The 26,098-nt window shown below is 31.6% G+C and overlaps 3 protein-coding genes across 7 annotated transcripts in view; 1 reads left to right on the top strand and 2 right to left on the bottom strand.

Moving 5' to 3' along the window:
• Window positions 1–7,161, bottom strand: part of LOC125066920 (muscarinic acetylcholine receptor DM1) — a 91,297-nt gene extending 84,136 nt beyond the window's left edge. The window contains exon 1 of the mRNA XM_047675246.1: window positions 7,103–7,161. The gene's annotated coding sequence lies outside the window, so the exon portion shown is untranslated. The remainder of the gene's footprint in view (window positions 1–7,102) is intronic.
• Window positions 7,162–10,003: 2,842 nt separating this feature from the next.
• Window positions 10,004–11,687, top strand: LOC125066735 (60S ribosomal protein L26). Its single transcript, XM_047674981.1, has 4 exons — window positions 10,004–10,069; window positions 10,299–10,480; window positions 11,082–11,222; window positions 11,514–11,687. Exons 2-4 carry the CDS (start codon window positions 10,313–10,315, stop codon window positions 11,649–11,651), a joined length of 447 nt encoding a protein of 148 aa, XP_047530937.1. The 5' UTR covers window positions 10,004–10,069; window positions 10,299–10,312; the 3' UTR covers window positions 11,652–11,687.
• Window positions 11,688–12,880: 1,193 nt separating this feature from the next.
• Window positions 12,881–25,199, bottom strand: LOC125066668 (protein piccolo-like). Of its 5 annotated transcripts, none has more exons than XM_047674870.1 (9): window positions 24,876–25,199; window positions 23,437–24,660; window positions 20,280–20,395; window positions 19,733–19,896; window positions 18,850–19,017; window positions 18,146–18,252; window positions 17,833–18,003; window positions 16,477–16,597; window positions 12,881–16,304 (listed from the first exon to the last, which is right to left on the bottom strand). In XM_047674870.1, exons 2-9 carry the CDS (start codon window positions 24,622–24,624, stop codon window positions 16,219–16,221), a joined length of 2,121 nt encoding a protein of 706 aa, XP_047530826.1. In that variant the 5' UTR covers window positions 24,625–24,660; window positions 24,876–25,199; the 3' UTR covers window positions 12,881–16,218. The 5 variants fall into 5 exon arrangements, with proteins under 5 accessions (XP_047530826.1, XP_047530829.1, XP_047530827.1 ...); XM_047674873.1 differs by having other exon boundaries at window positions 23,437–24,602; XM_047674871.1 differs by having other exon boundaries at window positions 17,863–18,003; window positions 24,876–25,197.
• Between the last annotated feature and the right edge of the window lie 899 nt (window positions 25,200–26,098).

The following is a 26,098-nucleotide window of genomic DNA, read 5'->3' as shown; positions in this document are numbered from 1 at the left end:
ATACATACCAAAAACTTTGATTAATATGATTATTTTAATTAAATTTGATATTATCACAAAAACTATTTAATCCAAAAAAAAATTTTAAACTACTATTCTATAAAGTTGTAAATATACTTTGATAATTGAAACAAGAAATAATGTAGACGCAATCTCAATTTCCCCTCTGTAGCATCTTCGCCACGTCTGGCACTATGTTTAAATAAGAAGTCTAATGGAAAAATAGTAAAAGGAAGACGAAATAATTCTAGTAAATTTACCTGAAAAATTGTCAACTAATACCACCGTGTTAATTGATATTTTTCAGATAAATTTATTATCTAAAACTGAACGTAATCTAGTCTTCTTTTATATTTGAAAGCGAAAGGAGTTAGCATCAAATTTCAGCAGAAAACGATCATATTTGTTCCATCTACTTAAATCCTACCTTCAACTAAGGAAGGTGGATCAACAGTGAGATATAAATTACGTCGATATTTTGTCTTATAAGCTTTACTTGCTACAAAACGATGTGCGTGTAGCAAAATGAAGTCGCTTATACATATAGAACAGGATATCCGCAATATGTCGCAAGTTCCTATCAAAATATCATATGGAATCATAAATACTTTTATACCAGATATAGCTGAATATATTCCGGTTTTATCAAACCGGTCTGATATAAGTTTAAGGCCAGTAATTAAACCATCCGTTAAATATACGTATGTTTATTAATTACTATGCTAAGCGGTTATTATTTCGTTTTGTTTTAACATTGTTACGATAAATTATTACTCAAAAATAATCAAACATCTCTTTACATATTATTTCTATATAAATTAATTAAAAGCATCCGAATATTTTAGGGTCATATGGAGACCTCAAATTTTAATGAATCTATCCTTATTAAATCAAGCAATAAGTAAGCTCAAGTGATCTAATGCTTACTTAAATAAAAATTGAAATATACGTAAACGCAAACACAATATTATTACTAATTCTTTACTTTTTTAAATTAAATTTTACAAGATAAAACAAAACCCGTTCCAGAAACGTTCATAAAAAAACTATCGCGAGACCTACATTTCCAACAATACACACATCGCGAATACGCTTCGAGTGGGGAGTATCCCCACATTTCTTTTTTCCATCTGTTGTCTGAATAAATGATTCGATGTACGATATACGCATTCTGAAACCTTTAAACTACTTAGAAGTTTGAAATATAACTACATCGCTGCCACATTTCAGTTATATTGTAATGAAATAAATTCTAATGAAATTGTTCAATTATACATATGTAGTTATTCACATAATTGTGATACTGAATTTACTTGACAGTGTTCAAGTATTGTTAGTTAACTGAATCCGAAAATGGTCGTTCCGACTAATTCACTAATTACATAGAGTTTATAAAATTAAATTTACTTCGATCTATAGTAATTATTCAATTAAAATAAAGGGTATATGCGATAACATAGTTATTTTATTAGATATAAATATTTAAAGTTCATCGTTGGTAATATTTTTTCATATTCGGTAAAAACTTTTCGATGTATACAAAAGCTGTGAAAGGTTGAAATAATTTTCACAGTTTCCTAGTTGACAAAACCCTCATGAACCACTTCGGAGTCATTATTATGGTAATAAGGATTAGCTTATCAATGAAATAAACTGAGATGTATCGATTCTAACAACTTATTATATTTATAAATAATTAATCATTCATCACGGAAATTCTACAGTACATCACATGTTCATCCTACATCATATCTTACACCTAAAGGTAAAAGAGGAGGGAGGAATGCGAAGAATATACACACACTCGTTTATGTATATTGTTTGCATTCCTGCTTCCCTAAGCCTAGCTTAGCCTAGGAGCAAAAATCTTACACAACTATATACCCAAAGAACTATATAACACACTTTACTAATACGTAGTAAGGCAGAACTGTTTCGAGTAAAACTATTGCTCAGCAATCGGATCACACACTGATAGGAATATATGAAGCATACGGAACAATAAATAGAGCAGATATTATTGTCTGTACGGCAACGATGAATTTGCAGCTCCACTATCTAACTAATAGGGCTGCAGGTCTTGCCTTTTCATCAATAAGGTTGACAGTGCTCTAAACAACTCGATAGAGAATAACACCGTCAGTATCGTCTTAAAGAACCGAGACACGATGTTCGAGCTGACTTATCCGAGGTTTCCGATTTTTAATTCGATCTCACTTCGCGTAAACCTTGTTAGCGCGGGATCTGCAACTGTATCACAAAGTAAAAGAAGAAAAGTATACAGATAGTTGGATGTAGAAGTAACTGAATGTAAGTCATGAATTGTGATAAAAATAAGCATTCGAAAAATGGAGCAGACTCGACAACTTTTTTTTTTTTTTTTGATAAAAAAATTATGTTTATTGATACGCCTATTATAAAAAGGTGTAATTCGTTATTTGTCTGTAGGTGGTAATTCCCAGACTTAATGATCAATTACCAAAAAAAATCACTGTTATAAACCTACATTATTCCTGAGTTTTATAGAGTGTAAATTATATTTATATCATATAATTTTCTTTACTACCAGAATTGAGTACATCTGCCTAAAACTTTTTTTTTTTAAATCTGAAAGTTAAGTGAAGCAACAACCAGTACAGTGATTGCTTAGATTAAACTGATACCAATCAAACTAACATATTTAGATAAGATTACATCGTAAAAAATAATTAAACATAAATAAATGAACAAAAGCTTTTATTGTTTTATCTAGTGTGTATGTTATCGGTTATATTTGACAATTAGTCATTGATTGCATCAACGCTGCTTAAAGCGTTATAATCTGATTGAATATTATCAGACACAACGCTACAGCCGCTGTAGTGTCTCGACTAATTATATATTAAACAGAATAGATATGCACATATACGTATACATACATCATTAGCATCAAAACTACTGCTAGTAGCAGATCAAATGTCAAATATTTTTTTTTGTTTAGTGGGAAAACAATTATAGTGATTTATATATTTATTATTTTAAAAATATTATATAAGTTTTTCGTGCAACTGAAATGCAATGAAATATTTATATTTTTTGTTATTGATTGTAAACATCACTTTTTATGTATTATCTAAAAAAATATGAATTATCATAATAAACATCAATACGATGAATCATCTTGTAAACTTTCAAGCTTCTAAATAAGTCAGCATAATGTGATAAGTCTTGCTGTGAAATATCTTGTTATATAACTCGCTTTGATCTGCAATGATCGAGTTAAATCTTTGCGTACTTCAATTGATCCAGCCTTTTGTGTCTGGTACGCAACGCCGGCCGAAGCATAATTGACTCCCAAGGCTACAAAAAGGTCAAAAATGCTAAATGTTTTATATTCCAAGACGCTAGTAACAAATTTCTTAATGAGTACAAACTAAGAAACGAGAATTACAAAATAGCAAAGTAGTAGGAGTTTTATTGTACAACAAATACAGCCGCCAACTTCGAGCGCCCAAAGTCTTCGCCTCATTTGCCTATCTTGACGGACCGGCCCTGGAACTAGGTAGAAGAGCTTTTGCCTTGGCTGCAATGCTTCACAAACTAGAAATAATCTAATACAGTATCTATATATAGTTTTCCATTGAAGACTTCCTCCTCAAAAGTGCCAATTATCACAAACTAGCGAGCCGCCCCGGCTTCGCACGGGTGCTATTCTGATACATTGATTGGTCTTACAACGTTCACAGTTTTTCAGTCGTTAGACAATACAAAGCGCTATTTAACTTCGTTTTAAATCTGTAACATATTCGAAAATATTCATTTCAATTACATCCTTTAAAGGACCATACTAAACTATATTAAATGCACAATGTATTTAACATCCTTAAATACATTGTGCATTTACTGAATTGGATAAGGAGTAATGCTTATATTGCTTAAAATCGCTTCCAAAATAAACCACATTTCTCGTAAAAAGGAAAGAATAAAAAATGGTTGTTGTGGGCTAACCATAAGTGGACATATACCATTTCGGACTTTTATGAAGACCTTTTCAAGGTGTACAATACTGTAGTACATTATTTTGATCTATCTCGGAGGATTCGGCCAACGTTTGCAATGTAAACGCAAAAATTGTGTTTATTTACGACATTACTTCAGAAACCTCTAAAATTATCAATGTTTCTCCTCTGTATTGTGCTTGTATTATACATAGAAACCTTCTTGAATCAATCTATCTATTAAAAAATAGCATACATAGGGATAGACAGCGGTAAGCGACTTTGTTTTATACTATGTAATGATGATAAACGATTTTAATATTTTATCGGAAATGCGTTCATATATGAGGTTTAGCGTTGCGTTCATAGGAATGTATATACTTCCAACTTTGGAAGTTGGAAGTATATACATTTTTTACTGAGAAGATTTCGACAGAAAAGCCACTCAGATAGTAGCAGTCCATTGTCCATATGTTTTATATGCTACCTCGTAGCAATTTATAAGATATAAATAAAGGAAAGACTTCTTAAATTTGCAAAAGAAGGATGTCAAAAGTATTTTGTGGTTAGTTTTTATTAACACTTATACCATATATTTCTTTTTTCATTATACAACATAAAAATCTGATAAGCTTCGATCAATATATTGTTAATCGAAGCAGATAAGTTATAAGCCCTACTAAGATTGATTAACAATTATAAAATAAAATATTATTTTGCGAAATTATATCTGACGATGGTATTGGAAAGAAAGTTAAAACAGTACTTTAAACTTTAAAGTAACTCGCAATTCCAATAGTTTACTACGTAGGATGATTTTGAACGTTCATTTTTATTTTCGAATCATCAAAAATATCCATTTTTTTCCTTCATTTTTCAAAGCTTGTATCGCGAGCATTACTCTCTTGTTGTACGAAGTCGTCATCTCTTTAACCGATTAAGAAGCAGTACAAGACAATGTTGTTTACAGATTAAATTACTTGAGTGAGTGGCATACACATAATGTCTACACTTTGCCTTATTACCTGTAGGAGAAAAGAGTGTCCTCAGCTGACTCTACCAACCAGTATTTATAGCTATTTTATGGTCAGTTGTAACTGTGCTATATTTAACAATGTTACGATCACTTATAAGGTTAAAAGTGGTATATGTGGTACATAAAAACATAAATTAGAAAAATATTCTTTATTTTGAATAGGTAGACGGAATGTCATATGCTATCTGATAACAAGCGGTTACCGCCTATAAATATTGGTACATTAAGAAATATCAATCAACTTTGCCAACTAAGGAGTTATATCTCTTGTGCCTGTAATTAAACTGGCTCACTCACTCTTCAAACCGAAACTAAAAATACTTATGTACTACGTAGTTCTGTTTATCGATGTCATAAGTGGTAAACACAAAATAGCCCTACCAGATCTTTGTGCATGCTCCCCTATTGTACACTAAAATACCAAGTAAAAATCTAATCACTTTATTTCTGATTCCGGCATTTAAAAGACCGAAGTTGTTTTAATTAGATAGTCCCTTATCTTGTTTGTTAAGCAAAATTTAATTAGCGTGACTTGTTAATAAAGTCGGCAAACAACGGTCCAACAATCCGTTACCTGTAAAATAATGTCGGAACAAACTCATAATTAACCACACTTGAGTTAGATGTACTTGTGTTTTAAGATTTGTAGTTTCTTATACATTTTGTAATATTGCTGTCCAATTGAGTTTTTCTTTAAATGTAACAGATATCATTGTGAGTAATTCGACTTCCTTTTCTGATTAGATGAAGAATAATAGATATGATAATAGATAAGTCGAAGTTGAGTGGTCACCAGGATTTTTTGGAAATATATCAGATGAGAATGAATTAGCTTTGTCAAACCTTTCGAAGGTAATACAGACGCAATAAACCTACGATATAAATAAATTGTACCCGGTACCCATACATTCTAATGAAAATAGATACTCAAATGATAATTAATTCATATAATTATAATATTCCGAATGTTTCCTATACAGAATTACCTAACCTTACCTTATTATAAAAATGAACTTGTCTATAAAAGTGGTTTATCACATTAATTTTTATATGTATTTTTTCTAATTAGTAAAACGGCTAAATAAAAAAAATAGTAAAAAATGCATAAATAGTAAACATAGCGACAGCATATTTTCAATATTTTAGGGCGCCTAAACATATACTCACACGTTCATACTTTAAAGACCCAAAACATAATTGTGACGAACTCAAAAGGAGAAGAATATCGAAATATAGACGTCCCAAATCGGATGTGTATTTATATGGTAATCAGAATCACAAAGTAACTTATACTAAATAAGAAAATCATCGCAATTTATACTAGTAAAGTCTTCCTAAGTATTGGCAATGTACCTGCTAGCGATACCTTGTTTATTGATTTTAATGTTAATTAATACTTTGGCTTGATTGAATATATTATTAACTATTTAATAATTTTCCTATTATATGTTACAATATCATATAATACAGCGTTAATAATATAAGAAGACCTAAAAATAATACTATGAAATGGGAATAATTTTTAAATGGGCTTGGGATCACATATGTTTATTAAGAATATTTTTGCCTAATAGATTACCTTTTATATTTAAATTTAAAATAATGCAAATTTAACTATTTATGTAACTTTGTATAATTTAATTTTTAAATTTATTCATTTTTAGTTTAATTTACTGTCTATGTATGTATATCTTCGTTGATTCGAGTAAATAAACGAAACTAATATTACTTAGTAGTAGATATTATTATGATATTACACATCATTCATTCGATATAAAGTAGGATATAATACAGGTTAAATTGATGTTAAATCGTAAAAAATTAACGATTATCACTCAACCGTTATATCTATAGAATAGATTGTAGTAACGTATTTAGTGAGAACTACAACTGCCAAAAAACCTTTTTTAAAAGAATACTTTCACAAAAAAATATTTCATTTAATATAACAAACAAATCAGAAGTAAATCAACACGTTACGTTCAACAACCCAACCCTCGCCCGTTATTCGTTGTTCTGACAGAGCCGTTAGGGTTCGGTCTGGAGTTCAGGATTGTTTACGGGGTGACCTTGAAGCCACGGTACTCACCTATGATTCCGCACATGGTCGGTGGTCGCCGGGCTCGGGAGAGCGCGCGGCCATCTCTCCGTTCACACGAGTTCCATCACCACAGCACGAGTTCACTGCACGTCACTCATATCAATTCTCCGGGATGCAGCAGAGAGTTGCGTGCGAACTCTCCACGACCGCTTCATTCACTGGCAGGCCCGGGCGAAGTGTATGGATTGCGCAGACTCGGACATGCGTTAGGTACGCCAGAGACCTCTACGATCCACTTTCTCGGCCACGCATTTTGCCGGGTTGGGCTCATCTCAGAGGTCATAGGGTCGCTCGAACCTAAGAATTCGTCACCACAAAATAAACACCCACTCGCTTACGGACTTGTAGGCGTAACTGACGTATAATAATTGTACTGCTGCTTGAGTTTATGCGGTAAACAGAACATCGCGAATATTTTAATAAATAGAAGGCGTTTCGAATTCATTATGGAAATTTTAAATATTATAATTTATAAAATGATTTCTTCTAATTTTTCTGCTAATAAATACGGGTAGGTATCGAAACGAATTTTGGAGTGTATATTTTTTTATATAATGAGCGAGTTTGTTCAGAGTCTAGACTATAGACTATCGTCGTTATCGCAACATCAATATAACATTTTTCGAACTTTGAAACTTTACAGCCAAAAGTAATTTATTTCCATTCTATTAGAACCTGTATTAATAAGTTTTTTAAGCCACAGTTTCTTACTTAAGCTGACTTACCTTCTTTCATAAAAGTCATAAAAAACTCAGACAATAATATGCAAATTTTAATACCACCGAGTGATATTATTTAAAACTTTTCTTCAGTGTTGCTTTTCTCTTTTTTAAAGAATAAACCAATTAGGTTATTTTATTAAATATTTATGAAGAATGAGACCAAATACAAAATAAACATACATAAATGTTCAAAGAAATATATGTACTTATGTACTTATATATTCAAAGAAATTCTCTATTTTACAATTTGCCCCATACACCAATTGCCCTTTCATAAAAAAGGGCAACAACATAAAACATTATAAATAATTGTTACTTGACGGTAAATTAGATACATAATGTAAAAATAACAACAATATTAATTTTTAAAGAAATATGTTATAATATTATATTATAAGTAGACAACCTTACAAAAAAGGAACCAATATAACTGTCCTTTATCTTTTTTCTAATTGGAATAACTCATTTGATCAGTTGTCACACATTTTTGCATGTGTTCATCTCAAACAATATGATTGAAAAATGTATTAAGCTAATATTTTAATAATATAATAAATATATCTGAATCTTTAAAGGCTCCTTCGCCTTAAGTCTATACATTCATAAATCGCAATACATAATTTTACAAGAGAAGAATATTATCTTGATTTGTAAAAAAGGGTCTATTCTTGACTTATAGTCTCTTTTCTCCACTCCCCAAAGAATGTGCCATGGGCACATCTCTCACACGACCGTCACATATCAATATCCATTAAAAACTTTGAAGAGTAGTTATTGACCAAGCCAAGGGCAAAGAATACCGCTGTCTAATTAAGTGGTTTTTTTTCCGTCGCCAATCTGACTATTTCAATCCCCAAATGCTACGGCTTTTCTGAATTTGCAAGAAACTCGCTAATATTGAGCTATAAATAAAATGACTTTGAAGATACCTCACAATTTTACTATATATGAAAAAAAAATCTGTTAGATATAAAAATATACATAGAGATGTGTAACGTAAAATTTTTAAATAGCAATATGTTCAACCAGTAAAATGAATCTATTTTATTTTTAAACAATACTAATGTTTATTTTAATAGAATATAATCAATTAAAGATGTACATTGAATTATGTTAAGGTCATGAATTAATAAAAAAATTAATATACCTTTTCTTTCGCGTTGTGAAAAAGGAAAGGAATTATATATAAAATATTATTTACTGGTATCCCCGATAATTTGAACATTTGAAACCGATTAAAATTTAGTACTTAAATAGCAATCATTTAATTATTGTTATCAAAATAAAGAAGCAATTGTAAGCAGTTACTTTGCATTACTTTGGAATTTAATGTAATTTATCAGTTTTACCCTAGAGTTCTGTGAACTCACTAATGAAAAAGTAACATACTCATAAAGTTCAATTGGTAACATATAAATGAAAAGTAATATTAAATTACAGTGATTTAACCTTTTCTTAAATTGGTAATACCCGGTGATAGAATTTTAATTTTCAATAAGCAAGTGTACCACTTCCATGTCGAATAAAGAAAAAAAAAATTTTAACTTTGACTTGACTTGACTTAGTCAGTAGCTCATTTATTAAACTATTATTTTATATTATATCTAGTATCTATAAACTTATAATATTATGTGAGGCCGTCCGATACTAATTAACTAATTAAATGTTGCTCTATAGAAAAATTAAACAATTTGTTCCAAAGTGTTAATGTTTCTTTTGTTAATCTTTGTTTTAATAAAGCAAACACTATCAGTGTAAGAGCGCCACTGAATACAAGCTATATGTTTTAGTCGTTTGGTGTCCAACTGTATTAAATATGTATGATAAACTTAAATCGTTATTCCCCTTTTTAAATTGAATGCAGTACAAGATACATGTCAGGAGAAAGACGACAAACGAAAGTTTATGTTTATACTTTTACTCAGAGATACTGCCTCGTACCAACATCGAAGTCCTATTGTACTAGTGGCGCCTCTTAATATGCAATAATATTTTGTGACAAAATAAATATTTTTGAAATAGATTTTAACGCGTATAATAATTCAATTAATATGCATTAAAAATATGATGTAAATTAAAAATACTCTAATGCGTAATATTTAATAATAATGAACATGACTTATTAATAATACATACATGAATTTTTTGAAGTGACAACATTTTTGAATAATATGTCTCCTTGTTTATAATCTGTATGTCTTTTTTAACTTGATTCTTTGCCGTGTCGTTTCGGGTACGTTGGATTAATCCGTAAAAATCTTCGATAGCGACAGATATTCTATTTGCTAAAAGTTAACAATTTTTTCTTAAGTTATATACTATTTTAAAACAATGATTATTTCACCGATAATAAGTTTTTGTGAACTCAATATTCACCGCGGCAAATTGACGTTCAGCACACATAGAGCGATAACCTAATGTGTTCCAAACAGTGAAATAAAACGTGCTCTTTTGGATTTCAGCGAAGAGTGCCAGTATGAAGTACAATAAGCTGGTAACGTCCTCCAGGAGGAAAAACAGGAAGAGGCATTTCAGCGCCCCTTCACATATCAGAAGAGTTCTGATGTCTTCTCCTTTATCCAAGGAACTGAGGCAAAAGTTCAATGTTAAATCTATGCCAATCCGCAAAGACGACGAAGTTCAGGTAATGTTAAAGTTCTCAATTATTACTCCATCATTTTAATATTAATAACACTTTTTATTATTTTAGGGACCATTTTTAAAACCTTCAATGTAGTCTAATAAAGTCATAATTCCCAAAAAAAATGTACACATTTAAATGTGTTAATGAAAGTTTTCAACCTTTCAACCCATCTTGTCATATCTCTGTTTTAACACACATGTGGTGTTTATTATGAGATATTTCAATATCGAGTCTTACCATGCTTTATTTTGCTGCAATGCATCATATCTTCAGAATGTCTTTGGTAATATCAAAATCAACCTTGAATTTTATGTTATTAAATTATTACTAAGTAATTAATTAAATAGACTTAATTGTATGAGTAAATCAGTGCAAAATAAAATGATGACGACAAACCATTCACAGACTGTAGTTGTTTGCTGCAACTGAAAGGTGTACTTGTGAGGTTTTCTCACGAGTTCCCTGGACGTGACAGCGATACTACACCATGGTTCAAACTATGGCTCTGATTATTTTGACCGATCTCATACATTATAATACAATAATTATTATAAACTAACTGAGTATGAAATAATTTTTACATTAAATGCATTATTTACAGGTTGTACGAGGACATTACAAAGGCCAGCAGGTTGGCAAAGTTGTCCAAGTGTACCGTAAGAAGTTTGTTGTGTACATTGAGAGGATCCAGAGAGAGAAGGCTAACGGTGCCAGTGCTTATGTTGGTATCCACCCCTCTAAGGTTAGTTAGAAACCATGATCATTTTAGATTATAAATTTGTAACGGCTTCAAAGTATACTGTAGTATTAGAATATTATTTATACTTTTTTTGTTGTAGTAAATATAATTAACATCAAAATGATGATAAATTTTAACTTAGACAGTGTCATCATGACTTACTAAGGCAAGACCAAAGTTTGCATAGATACTGTTATTGCTGATACACTTCCATGGCTCTGATTATTTTAAAATAAATTAAACATTATTATTCTAAGTCCAGCAAAGCTTATAATTAATGTAAATTATTTTCAGTGTGTTATTGTGAAACTAAAGATGAACAAGGATCGTAAAGCCATCTTAGACCGTAGAGCAAAGGGCAGATTCGCAGCTCTCGGTGCAGACAAGGGCAAATACACAGAGGAGACTGCCACCGCAATGGAGGCCTCGTAAACATAGATTTAAGACCAATAAAATACTAAAACTCCATTAAGTTTTATTTTATTAATTCCTTAAAAAATATTTCTGTAAGCTGAATACATGACATTCACTAGAGCATCTTTTGTGTTACTTTTAATGATATTGTCGTTATTAGGAATACTTGTGGCTATACTGTTTCATTTAAAATAGTCTAATATTACAGGCAATTTATTTAAATATATATAAGAGTTTTTGCATTATTTTTTTTACATTGGTAGGTATACCGCTACATACAGGCCACTAGTGGTAAGTGGTTACTACCACCCATAGATGGTTGGTGTTCTTAAGAAAAAGTAAGGACTACTTTGTGCCTGTTGTTACTTAGGTTCAGTTCCGTCAAACCCGAAGATGAACTAAATTTTGCTGATCAATTATCTGATGACTGGCTAGTCTAACCCAAGTGGCCTTTGAGACCACCAAGTTCCCTTAAAAGAGCTGGTTACAAGTACAATATGAATATTTTCAAAATTTAATGAAAGACCTGTTGTGGTCTGATGATTAAGCTCCTCATCCATTAATAACAATAATCATCGAAGCGCTTCAACTCACGTAATTCTTTCCTGAATTTGAACAATCAAAGTTTTGTCCAGATATGTTTATAAAAAAACTTGATCATACTCGCTGATTTGTGCTGGATTTTCAATCTCTAATCAAAGTATCAAATTTGCTAATCTTACTCCAAGCCAATGCTTAAATTTATTTATTTTATATTTCGTGTATAATTTTTTTATTTATAATTTAAAAATATCAAGTCATAAATAACAAAATTTATGTTTAAAACGTACAAAGGCAATGTTCTTCAGTCATATTATTTTTTTATATATTTGGCCACTACTATGGTTACTCAATCTTTGAATTTTTGATAATGTTTATATTTAGTCTATTCCAATGGAAGTAGGACAAAAGATAAACAAACCTTAGATTTACGTATTTCTGTACTAATTTATTCAGCTATATATTGTGTTCTACTAAGTTTAACGATAACTGTTTCGTCGACGTTCAAAACGCCATTTTTCACGAATCCTTAGTGAATATTATCGATTAATCAAGCTCTCGACCTATGATTGATGTTGTTTATTTGGATTTTTTCCTATTATGGCTAAAATAGAGTATAAGTACAACTGAGCTGTCCCTTTATTTAGTAAATAAAAATCCAAGAAATAAACCGGTTAAAATAGTGAAATAGAATAAAAACGCCAATATTTCCTTAAATTATTTATATTTATTTCTGAATTGCATAAAATTTGTGGACTTTCTGTTACAATAGTACTCTCGACTGATATCTTTATTTGTATAAAACGCTAAAATATGTACGCTATTGTACCAGAGGACCAGTCAACATTCGCTCCGACAAACAGAAAATGCACACGCAATAATTTATACTCTAAACTTATTTCCTCTTTAGATATTAACCTATTTAAAAATACCACCTACATTTAGGTACTTAGTTCTCCTAAGATTTGCACACACACACGCTCACACGAGCTTCGATACAACAACATTGGGTCATCCACATCAGAAAACAATTTAACAAAATGTATGTCGCAAATTAATTTTAACAACCGTATGTCGAACACTAGTGATGTAACAAAAATAAAAAAATACATTTAATGTGCGTAAGGTCTAGCCGATATTCCGATTCGATATTCAAAACTGTTCTCTGTCTATCGAACCGAATCACATTAGCACGTAGGCTTTAGCTACGTTATGACATAAATCTGATTTACCTATTTCGTTATTTAGATTTAACTACAACACAATGAATTATTTTTACAATAAGCAGAGATACATTTGATATACAAATGTACAGTTCCCCGCGAAGTCATCACTAGAATGATTGGTCCAGATCGGTAATCGAAAACTTTGAATTTCATTCCATTGAACGCATGCGTTTCATATAATCTAATTAAAAATAAACACAATTCATATCAAAATAACATTCTCCCGAAGCAACGTCGTGATATTTCCATGCTTTAACATCCACCAATTTTGATACTTTGTACTAATATACAATAATTTCCGTCGCAATAAAATCGAATACTCTAGAAAAGTTAAGAATTTTAGAATTAATCTTATACAAAAATCAAACTTATATATCTATTGCTTAACTTTTACTGAGGTAAAACACCTCTCAAATATATAACTTCCTTAAATCTGAATTGGGGAGTGACCCAATTTAATCGCAGCTGCTCGGAACGTTCCGCAAAGCGTCGGAATCGGCCGTCAATTCTAGCTCCGACGAAATAGAGTTACTCCCTAACAATCAGCATATAATATTATATGATATTTTTTTGTTAATTTTTAAGTATTTACATTTGACTGTTATTTAATTTTAATATGTTAGAAAAAAAATAAGTAATAAAAACCAAGTCATTCATCGCGTCACAAATCCAAGTCAAAAGGTAAATCTAAAAAAATGTGATGTCATACCTGTTTTCTATGATATAAACATTCAAAAAAATAAAATCTAGGGAGTTCCGTGCTTTAAACCTTTGAAATCTTTAAAACAAATTGCATTTTTATACAATTGACGTTTTTTTTTACATAAAAATAGTTTAAAATTATCACTACAGAAATTTTAAACAGGTACGGAACCTATACAAAAATATCTGACAATCAAACTCGTGTTTAACAATTTTTTATTCTTATATATTGAAACATGCAATGTGCTAAATCTTTTTAGACTAACAGATAATATCAGATTTTGAGGAATGTCTTATATATACCAGCTATTTAAATATGCTTTATACCTGCTATTAAAAAAATATTATATAAATAAAAAATACATAGTTAACATGGATAATGCTTATATAGTATCTTCTAATAAAATTTAAACATCACACATGTTTGTCAATATGAATACATTTTTCTTGTAATTAGTGATTTAAAGAAATCTAATGGCAGCTACTTAAAACAATTGCATGGTATTTGAATTGTTGTAGAAATTGTTTCTTTGACAGTGCTAAATGTACTAAGTTCAAACGAGCGAGGGAAGCGATTTCGTCTGTTATTCCATTTAAAATATATATATATTGGCTAGCAGATGTGAAATGTACCTCAAAATCTGACATTGTCTGATTTACAATATATATTTTATCTTCATCACATACTCCATAACTTAAAACAACGAGACAACATTTCAAAAATACCGTGTTATTTATTATATAACAAGTTAAATTAGAACTATTTTCGGGTAAAATATAAAAACGAAGTATATACGATGATCAAATATTTCGTAACTTATAAACTTAATACAGTTTCGAAATGTTGTCTTAATCTGTCCATAAAACAAACGTATAGACAATTTTTGTGTAGATAATACATGAACCATAATTACCCCTAAAGGCCTTTATATTTGAACATTAAATACGTAATAATCGAACAGAGAACGTTTGCACGAACACACTGGTATTCATAAAACATTATTAAATATAAAATATTTGGAAGGATATATATTAAGAAAACTATATTATGGGGTTTACTAACAGCCATATTTAAATTTTACTTAAACTTATTCTAACGTAAATATAGTTTGTCTTATGTATTTCAATTTGACACATATAAGGCAAATTATATTTTTGTTAAATTGCGTTTAACAAATGTTATGTATAAGGCCGAAAATGTTGTACAACATTCGAATTTCATCAAAAAATATTCATTGGCAGTAATAAGGTCTTTAAAATCTTGAGAGAAGTCTTGTTCTAAAATAATGTCTACCAAAATTAAATGAAATTCATCCTGAGCGAATTTCACTTAACCACAATTATGGGATGTTAATCTAAGAAATGTGCTATTTAATAAATACTTTGTGATTTAACAATTAAATTTATATTATATTTTCTACTATAAACCAAGGAGCGGATTTTATTTTTTTAAATTAAATACATACTTTTTATAACAAATGTTTTTCAAATGTTTATTCTTCTAACAAAAATAGAACTGTGAACTATCAATTAAACTACACAATCACAATGGACTAAAGGTCTCTCTTACACTTACCGCTAAAGATAACTGAAATTTTTCATCTTATCTTTTTTATTGAACACATGTATAATTTTGTTTATATATAAGTATCTCTTATAAAAATGTAATGTACATATCTCAAATCAATTTGATACTGAAAAATTTTTTACAAAGAATTAGCTCAATGCCACTAATAATAATTCGAACATCTACATATTTTACTTTTTAAGATCAGCAATGCTATTCTATAAAAACACCTTATAACACACTCGCGAAATGTTGAAAACCGACTAACGATACAGTATTTTCATACATGTATCCTTTAATTGTTGTTATTTTTATGGTCAATGTCGCTTTCACTGTCTGACATTCCACGATCAAGGTTTCGAGTTTATTCTTACAAAATGGCACCACAGACTATTTCTAATTTATATTAAAACATGTGATCGCTGATAAGTGTTAAAAGACCCTCAAATAACTATTAGCTCACCTAGTGTTAGCTTCCATTTATGATTACTCGTGCAAATCGCTCCCTGTTCGTCGTTCTCGTAATATTAACGTACAATATCGTGTTATGTTATTTCTTTACCGGCGGACGTCGGGTGCGACCCGTCTTTCCCGTCGACGTTGAGGGCGTTGGCACTACGGGAGATGGTTTGTTTTCTGTAACAATATGCACAATTAATAAATGAAATCCTTACAATAGTTCTAACTAGAACCTGGCCACATAGTTTTTATCGATGTATCTTTGTTTTTCACTCATACTTATAAATATATTCAATTTACAAATTATCACGTAAATTTCGTAAGCCTGAACATTAGGATTATGATGTACCTTTTGCAGCACGTCGACCCTTTCTCGGCGTAGAGATTGGAGTTTCAACTTTCGTTGATTTTACGGGCGTTCGTTTTGTCGGCGTTTTCGCTTTTGCTTTTTCCGTCAACGCCGTTGCCGTCTGAAAATATCTTTAACTAAATACTTTGTGATATGAATTATATATATAATTATTATTATAACAATTTTATAAGCTATAGTATGTATTTTATAATATTTTTTTAGGTATGAATTACGTATTTCATTTTTTTTTCTTATATTTACTATATAGACAACCCTGTGTATTTAGTTAAGATAGAAACACATAACTTTTTTTTAATTATCTTATATTTATTATTTATAAATATATGCATGCATTTTCCAAATTGTTTCAAATTGATAAGTGTTTCTATCACCAAAATAAATTTTCCTTCCTTAAATTGAAGGCATGCAATATTACATGCTAGTAAATAAAATGTACAAAAAAAATATATAAATTGCAAATCACCCGAAATTATAAATAAATTATATTTAAAAAAAAATTGATTCATTTTTGACAACACAAAAAGCAAGCGATGACTGATGAGGGTGGATGATATTTTAATAATTATTCCTTTAACATAGTTTTTTATTTACATAAGCAAATTTGACTTACACTTCCAGTAATAACTTATTTTAAAAAATCTACGATAAAATAGCGATTTCTTTACATTCATGCGTATTTGTTCCGTATTGACTTGTTTTAATTTAATGAATGATCATGAATTGCAATGTTTCGTGAAATAAAAAATAAATTGTACCTTGACCCAATCATAACTGGCAATCACTGTAACCTTAACTTTCATCATACTATAGTATAACATGCATTTTTATCATTAAAATTACAGCCATCCATTTGAATCACTCAACTCGCATTCACTAACTAACGACTCAATCATAACAATTCATACCCAAGCAGCCTCAGTTTGGTTTCTTTGGGACTTCGGAGGATATATATTTACTTTTTTTAATAATATTATTAAAAATTTATTGGCATTGGATTAATAATTCCCAAGTTTCAAAAGGACAGACAAATATTGATACTAATTTCTTATCAAACCTTCAGTCGCATCTTTTTTTATTCTCATCTTAATAAATAAATTATTACAATTTCGAAATGATTAAAAAAATAAAACTCATAACGAGTTAATTTCTGATATAAATAAAAAAATAAATGCTGAGTTTGTCTGTCCGTTTGTGTGTCTCATTTTCAGGCATGTGTAATAACAAAAGTAATTCGAATCACTATACCAATAATTTGTCCGACCTTCCGAAGGCCCAAAGCAAACCTCGGCGTTGGGCGGCTCACGTGTTTAGTAGATGACAGCGGATACGTACATTTCTATATATCCGTCGTACTATGCCTACCTTGCTAGAGGTCGCCACAGTGGGCGTACTACCTGACGATTTTCGTTTTTGAGTTTTTGGTGTTGATTTGGATTTACGGACGCTTTTCGGACTGCGTTTTGGCGTCGTTCGCGCTTTTTTGCTAGGCGTCGCCTCATCATTCTGTTAAAAAATATACATTTACAATTACCAATAAAAAAAACTTTAATGTTGAAAATAGTATGTAGCTTCATTAGAAAACAAAAACTACAATTAATTTATAAGTTTATGGAAAATACACTTACAATGTGTGTAAAGGACTTACCGCAGTCTCGGTAGCGTCGTCCGGTGTACGCGGAGAACTCTTGGAGCTATTGCGTTTGCGCGATTTCTTCTCTAGCTGCGACTCGTCAGTATACAGCGAGAGGTCCACTGAAATTGATGGTGAATTTAGTTAAATCTTGTAGATAAGATTCTCTCATCTTAATTCATTTGAGGTCAATTATACAACAAATACAGGAATACAGAATGGAGTATATACGAATATATTGGACAAAAGAAGAATGTTGATATACTAGAGTAATAAAAATCGTTATATGTAACTACAAGAGTTATATACAGTTGAAATAAATATTGAGGTTGAATGTATTGTGGAAAATGAAGATTGATTTATTAACAAGATAATTCTATACTAAATAATCCTGGCTTTACACGTTAGGTTACCGCGGCCGATACCACGAAACGGTTATCGAATCACGTACTTTAGAGAAATTCTGTAGATAACATTGCTACGCCGCAAATTCACTATTCTATAAGGAAAACTGAATGTTCGGCTGAAATGTGTCCGTTCAAGCCATACGGTGAAACAGTCGATTTGTTTCAGTGCGCATACACGATACTTTTTCCATGCAGTAGCGCAGGTTTTGGCTCTAGCTCGACTTTCGGCTCCGGAGAGCTCGATACCGTTTATGAGCGTGGCAATCGAATCGGTAGCCTAGCGTGCGGCCAAGGCTCAGGCAGTGTACACACGTCCGTCGGGGTGCTCCTCGGTGAGCTGCAGGCAGTTGGCCCCGCTCTGCTCGGCGCGCAGCGCGCGCTGCAGGATGGAGGCGGCGCGCGCGCGCTCGCCGGCGCGCAGCCGCTGGGCGCCGCCGCCCTCGCGCTGCATCGACAGCGTCGTCAGCACGCACTCCATGTCTGCACCACGCACCGACATATTGCACTCTTGGTTATTGATGTTATATTTTTTTGGTGTAAATACAAAGGTAAGACAAAATTAAAAGTAAACCGAAAATAAAGTATTTTCGTTCCATAATTTAACAAGAAATTACTGTGCTGTACTGAACTGTGCTATTATTTTAACAATAACATTATTTGAGTTCTGCAGATGTTTTACTAAACATTACAATAACATCAAATAATTCACACAGGGCTCGTGTGAATTATTTGCTTTCGTAGAAATAATCTCATTGGTTGGTATGATAAAAACAAACACGACAAAAGACCGCAATTATCGGTAGATGTTGTAAATGTTTTGTAATGACGGTAGTCGATGATAGTTTAATAGACAATATTGGCACTGTTATTAATATTTTAACATATTAAAACGGAGATTTCAGATTTTTGTAAAAGTGAAATTACCCAAAAGACAACCCACCCTACTCATCACTAGTCCTAAGCATTTGCATTTGCACCTGTACTGTTTTCATACGATGTATAGTAAAATTTAAATACAATCTAGGCATACACACACGTACACGTATTTAAAATAAAAGTAAAAGAGAGAATACAGATTTAAATTGGTCGAAAAAATCTAGCAAGAAATTAAAAAAAATTAAATGTACAAAGATGGTCTATTTAAACGAATTTAAAAAATAAAATATCAACTGAATTTTGAATTTCGAAAACAAACCTGTGACGTCATAGAAATCGGGCTTGTACGTTTCTCCCGTTGCATCTGACTTGTCCTGAGAGAGCCAGCGTATTTTGATTTTTCGTGTCGTCCGGTAAACGTTTTGCACGGTTTGGCAAACGTAGAAACCACCCTCCGCATTACGAACGGCTAAATATTCGTTCCTAAAAACACAAAACATTTCTATCACTTACGTACCCAACGTAAGTAATTTTATCAAATAATTACCTTATAAAGCAGCTGGATAAAATAACTTCACTTAACTTGGCGATTATGAATAAGGTTTTTCAAGAAAATTTACGCCATAAATCCAATACGTATTTTTATATTTCACGATTAATTATAATTTATTTCCATCGATTGAGTTTGCGATTAGAAACTAATTCAAGTTCATACTAAATGATAAAATAAGAAATATACCTTCAAATTTTTATCATAAGTAAATAAAGCGCACGAAATAAATTAATGTATATTGCTTGTTCAAATTTGCTGGGTGATGAATTAATTGATTTCATAAACTTGACAAGAATATTATAAATACACTTACTTATAAAACACGATAAGTTTGTCATCGTTCGGCTTGGTCGGTGTAGATCGTCCCGCCGAAGCCGATAACTTGGTCGCCATAGCTATCTCTGGTGTTGGAGATTGGTATAATTGTACCTGAAAAATCATTGAAGTTATACTCGAACTTCTGTTATTGTCACTACGTCGTAAAGTGTAAATTAAATGTCAACTACTCCGACGCAATAGCAGCCTATCTTTCGTATATGTTGCGCAGTCTTGTTATCGTAAAAATTTACTAGAGATTATGTTCTTGCGAAAACTAACTACAAATGTGCAAGAATTACCATTCGTAAAATAACATTTAGCTGAACAATCTAAATTATAATAACGAGCAACGCTGGTACAATGCGATCAATTGTCAAATAAACTGAGGCAAGTTTAAGCTCTGTGCTTACGAGTGCTAGTACGAGTCGATTGAAAACATTAAAGTTAAAACGTTGGAGACAAAAAGGCAAATTTTGAACCCCAATTTTACTAATTTATAACAGTAACAATAAATTCCCGATACTATTCCGATCGAACTTTTTTTTTTTTTTTGTAATAGGGCTAATAGACCAGCTGACGGTAAGTGTCACCACCCATAGACATTGACGCTGTAAGAAATAATAACCATTCCTTACATTACACCATTGCGTCAATAACCTTGGGAGCTAAGATATTATGTCCCTGGTGCGTGTAGTTACACTGTCTCACTCGTCCTTCAAACCGGTACACAACAATATTAAGTATTGCTGTTTGGAGGTAGAATATCTGATGAGTTTGTGGTACAGACGGACTTGCACAAATCCCTGCTACCAAATAACTTCAACTATTCCTTACAAAAATAAACATCAGTTGATTTGTAATTGAACTAATTTATAACGGTTACGGTTACTGTATCGTTGTATTGGTAGAAAGGAAAACGGCTAAGCATGAATTACGTTTCGGTTTAAAAGCGATTACGAAACATGTATTAAGTAGAATTTTGAATTTTTCGGTCTAGGACAACTTGCTTGACCGAGCGGATTCCCACCTGCGATGAAGATTATAGAAGCTAACATAACATTACATATGTTAAGAAAATATGGAACACGTCTCAATAAATAAAAAACCATAAATTATCCAAAGATAAATAATAATTGAATAATTTATAATTTTTTATTATCTAATTAGTTTAATTATTTGAAATGACTAACAACTGAGGTTTTTGCGGTAATTGTTAATTTGATCTTGTAAATCGACGATACAAAAGTGAAAAATAATTAATTTGATTTAAAATTTATAATTCATTTTTGTGTAAAAGGATTCCATAAGTCAATAAATAATGATTATTTTGGTTTAAAAAAATTATATAAATGACTTATACAACAATAAAGCATATAGTGCATTGTTTTGTTTTAATGAATACTAATGTTATTGATTTATATTTTAAGTACCAGTTCAAAATGTGATCAGGCATTCAGATATTCGATTAAAATCTTTTTATTTATAACTCGCGTGTATTTTTCGCAGCTAACTGATTAAAATATTGAACGACATTAAATTACTAGATTTGATGTCGATTCATCATTATGGCATTTAAACATTCAACATCTCGGCTGATTTAGAAGGCGCCGTAACGTTGAATAAATATAATTATATATTTGGTGGTTATAATAAAATATATATATGTATGTATACATAACTTTCAGCATGTTTTCATCGCAAATAATTGCAAATTGTATTTCCCTAACAAACTTACTTACTTTTAACCAGTAGCTAGCTCTAACTGAACTGTAGAACGTTATGTTCAGCCAATCGGTTAATCGACATTTAGACGTGTGGTCGAATGGCGTTGTTCAATGAAAGGGCTAGCCGTGCAATTAAACAGATATTTCAGCCAGTTTGCTGCGTGATATGTACATATACACACACTAGAAATCAAAATACTTCGAGTGTGTATGAGTATATTAAAAAATTAAATGTCATTATGTTAAAATTTTATTTTAGTGAATCAACTATAGCATTCATATTTAATTAGTAAAGTAGATTTAATTTTTATAATAAAACATCCTATATATAAGTAATAATTAATATTGAAGTGCAGAATTTTTAACGTCTTGTAAATTTCCCACCGAATGTCGTATACTGTAACGAGTATGCAGCTAGTCTGTTTTCGCGGCAAAACGTGCGCAGAATATATTGTCTCTATAGCATCTATATATTATACTAATCGCTTTCCCACTTTAGTTCACGACAATGTTAAAAAAAATCGAGAAGTTGCAATATGAGTAAATTAAACTTGAACTGTGCTATCCAGTGTAACATAAATTATTCAAATAGGATTTAAATACATACGGGAAAGGATCGAGAGATAAAATTTACATAAAAATAGTTTTTAGTCCGTATTATCGTTATTCGATACGAATGCACTACACTATTATTTTGTTTTTAATTTTCACATTAGCATGGATTCTTGCCAGTTGAGAATTTGAAACAGTATGTATATATAATAGTATTTTTGATTCAATAATTGAAAGGTATGTTTGTTTTACTTTGAAGTGAAAGGACGCTGGACTAGTCCCGGCTACCTGACATAGTTCGGGCGTATTGATGTTTCATTTCCCGCCATTAGTTTAAATGATATTAAAAAAAATAGTGACCAAACTGGTCATGGTTCATATCGATATGTTACATATTATCTTAAACATTAGAATTAGAAAAAATATGTAAGATTTAACATTCAACATTGGTTAATTTGATTTTTTTTTCTGGCTAAAAATTTATTAAAATCGTTTTAGTTAAAAAATATATTGAACAGAATTTAGACTAAAGAAGCCATGACCTAACAAGCTTTCTCTTTTTAAAAAAAAAAATTATGTAGACACTTTTATTACAAATAGTACAAATTAAAAAAAATATAAGTATGAATTTTGGTTTTTTTTAATTAAGTAAAATAAGAAAAAAAAGTATTAGCACATTAATTTCCCAGTGGCAGTTTGAAACTTACTTTCGTCAAGTATCATCGATTAAGATCCATGTGAAGCAAATAACTGGCACTAATAATAAAAATATCAACAAAACTTGTATCAGTATATATATTATAAATGTCTCCATGCATGTATGTAAGTAGATATAGTGCTTACTTTATATAAAAAAATAGATTGTTAAAACCTTACCTTTGTCCGATTCCTTTTAGTTCTTGTATCTGGTGTGTTATCACCCTCAGTTGCCTTTTTAGGTGGTGTCGGGCCATCCACTTTTTCGGACACCTGTCTCCGCTTTCTCATTGGGGGGGTCACTGTAGCCAACTTTAGTGTGGATTTTGGTGCAACCTTAACCTCAGTTTTAGGTAGTATTTTAACCTCAGACTTCTTTTCCTCAATTTTTTCATCTTTCTGCTGTTTTTCAGGCTCTTCCTGCTTAGGTGGCTCTGGTTTTTCTTCTATTTTCTCTTCTGGTATTTTTGCTGGTTTTTCTATGACTTCGTCTTTCTTCTCTTCCTTAGCAGTTTCTGGTTTTACACATTCCATTGATTCTTTCTGTGGAGGAGATGGTTTCTCTTGACTCTGATTCTCATTAGCTGATTCAGGAACAGGCTTACTATCACTCTGCGTGGGTGCTACGTCTGCAGCAGGTGCTGGCTTAAGCTCTGTTGGTTTTGAAGGTGATTTTTCTGGGGGTTCATTAGCTGTAGCTACTTTAGGTTGTGCTGGGCCATCTGCCTGACTGACAGGATTGGATGTCTCAGGTTTTTGAGGTGTGCTAGGAGCACTAGCTGCTTTTTCAGGTGGTTTAGGTGTACTTGGTGATGTTTTAGCAATATCTTGCTTGTCTTGTTTTGGTTCAGGATTTTGTGGTTTCAGTGTAGATGGTGCATTTGACGCCGATTTTGGGGACTCTATCGTCCCATTGGCATGACCGGTTGAATCTGGTTCTTTTTTCTCAGGTGTTCTAGTTAAAGCTAGGGGTTGCGATGCATTTGCTTTGTCTTGCACTAAACTGAGGGGAGCACTAGTGCTTGCACTTTTACTTGGGCTGGCAGCTATGTTTGCCGGTGTAATAGAGTTTTGTGTGACGTGAGACAGGTTTCCGTGGTGGCTCATGTTTTGTGCCATTTGGGCCATGTTGGCGGACACAGGAGCCATGGACGGCACCGCGTGTGTTGGCAACTGAGGCGTGGGGGCGTGGTGGATCAGGTTCTGACCAACCAGGTTGTTGGAGCCGTGATGAAGAGAGTTTTGAGCACCCTGCGGCAGTCCTACGGCGTGGTTTGCGCTCGCTACGTTGCCTTTCGCGGGACTCGCCTGGCCGCCTGGTTGAGGTACCCCCGGTTGGGGCAGCACTGGTTTTAAAGCAGAGTTCATATCAACTTAAGACTCACTTTCTTCACCGTGTTTAAGCTGAAACATAAAGAATGTATTTACACTGTTGTTGTTGCGAGTCAGAACACCGAGATGTCTTTGACCCAAAACAATAATTCATACATAATACAACTTGTGTCTATGTATAGGTGTACGCGCGTAAGAACGCCGCCGAAGTACATAACTCTGCCCGCTTTTTAATATTTCTACCATTAACTTGTGTTAAAAAGCTGGAAATAATGTTTAAAAGTTACCACTAGTAAAACTGGCGATAAAGGATCATGAAATTGGTGTGTAGCGAGCGCGGCAGAGATAGCCGCAAAAAATATGCGTTGCTATAGCTAAGAAACTTCCGCAAGATCAAGACTCCGCCGACGACACTGATTGGAATAGTACAGTCATCAAACGTTGTGTACAGACACTTGACCTCACTCACGACAAAGTAATTCCATGGTTAACGCTTTTATCACGAATTAGCACACACCAAATTCACTTAAATCATCGAAATCTTTCAACAAGTATTATGCACAGTAGTTTAGAGATGGCGTCGGGCTAACGCGCATGCGCCACCCTCTTTTTTCATTCCGCCAATGGAATCATAGAATAGTAGATGTATACGGAGTTGGAACGAAGCCGTCCGAGGATGTTTTGTCTCAACTTGTCAACCATAGTTCTAATTTATCTATCTCATATACCAATGGTCGCGTTTATATTTAAATGAAATGTTTGTGATCTTTTGCGATTATTGTTTTATATAAAATTGTTGATACTCAATAAATTTTATATTTGTAATAAACAAAATTATCTATTAACAGTTGTTATATAGTAGTAGTTATAGTGATCGTAACTAATTAATTATATTATAATAATATAATAATAATCTTATGAAATAAAATTTTAAATTAGAGCCGAATGATATCATCCTTATAAAAAGTTAAATAACAGCCGATACTGAAAAAATAAATAAAACTATATAAACTAGGTAGTTCATTACTTAAAATCTACTATTAACTTAGGAAATATACGTTTAGGACAAAAAAAAACTGGTATTTATCATTTTTAAAGTCTGCCACTTATTACTTTTAATTTCCCTGCTACACTATTGCGTTATTGTATTAATAGAACTTCAAGTAAATTTTATATTAATTTTATGAAGTTTACTTACATCTTCTATAAGATAAGACTTAAAAATTAGTCAGTCAGAGCCTACAAGCATTAGGCTGGAATGGTAAATTATATAATACAAATATTTTAATTTGTGTGCAATACCTTTTACTGTGTATCTAACACAGAAATACGTTAACCATTTAAGTAATTATTTATTAATTTTTAGTTAGCAAAAAATATATATTTATTAGATCGTTTTTATTAAATTTAATGCAAAAATAACAAAAACTAATTACAGAACAATCTTTAAACTGGTAGACATTCGTGTTTTTTCAAGAAATTACTAGAATTCGTTAGCTCTGTAGCTAAG

The sequence above is a fragment of the Vanessa atalanta genome, chromosome 10 (assembly GCF_905147765.1).
Source record: "Vanessa atalanta chromosome 10, ilVanAtal1.2, whole genome shotgun sequence".
In the NCBI taxonomy this organism is placed as follows: domain Eukaryota; kingdom Metazoa; phylum Arthropoda; class Insecta; order Lepidoptera; family Nymphalidae; genus Vanessa; species Vanessa atalanta.
This window is presented reverse-complemented; position numbering and strand designations above follow the sequence as displayed.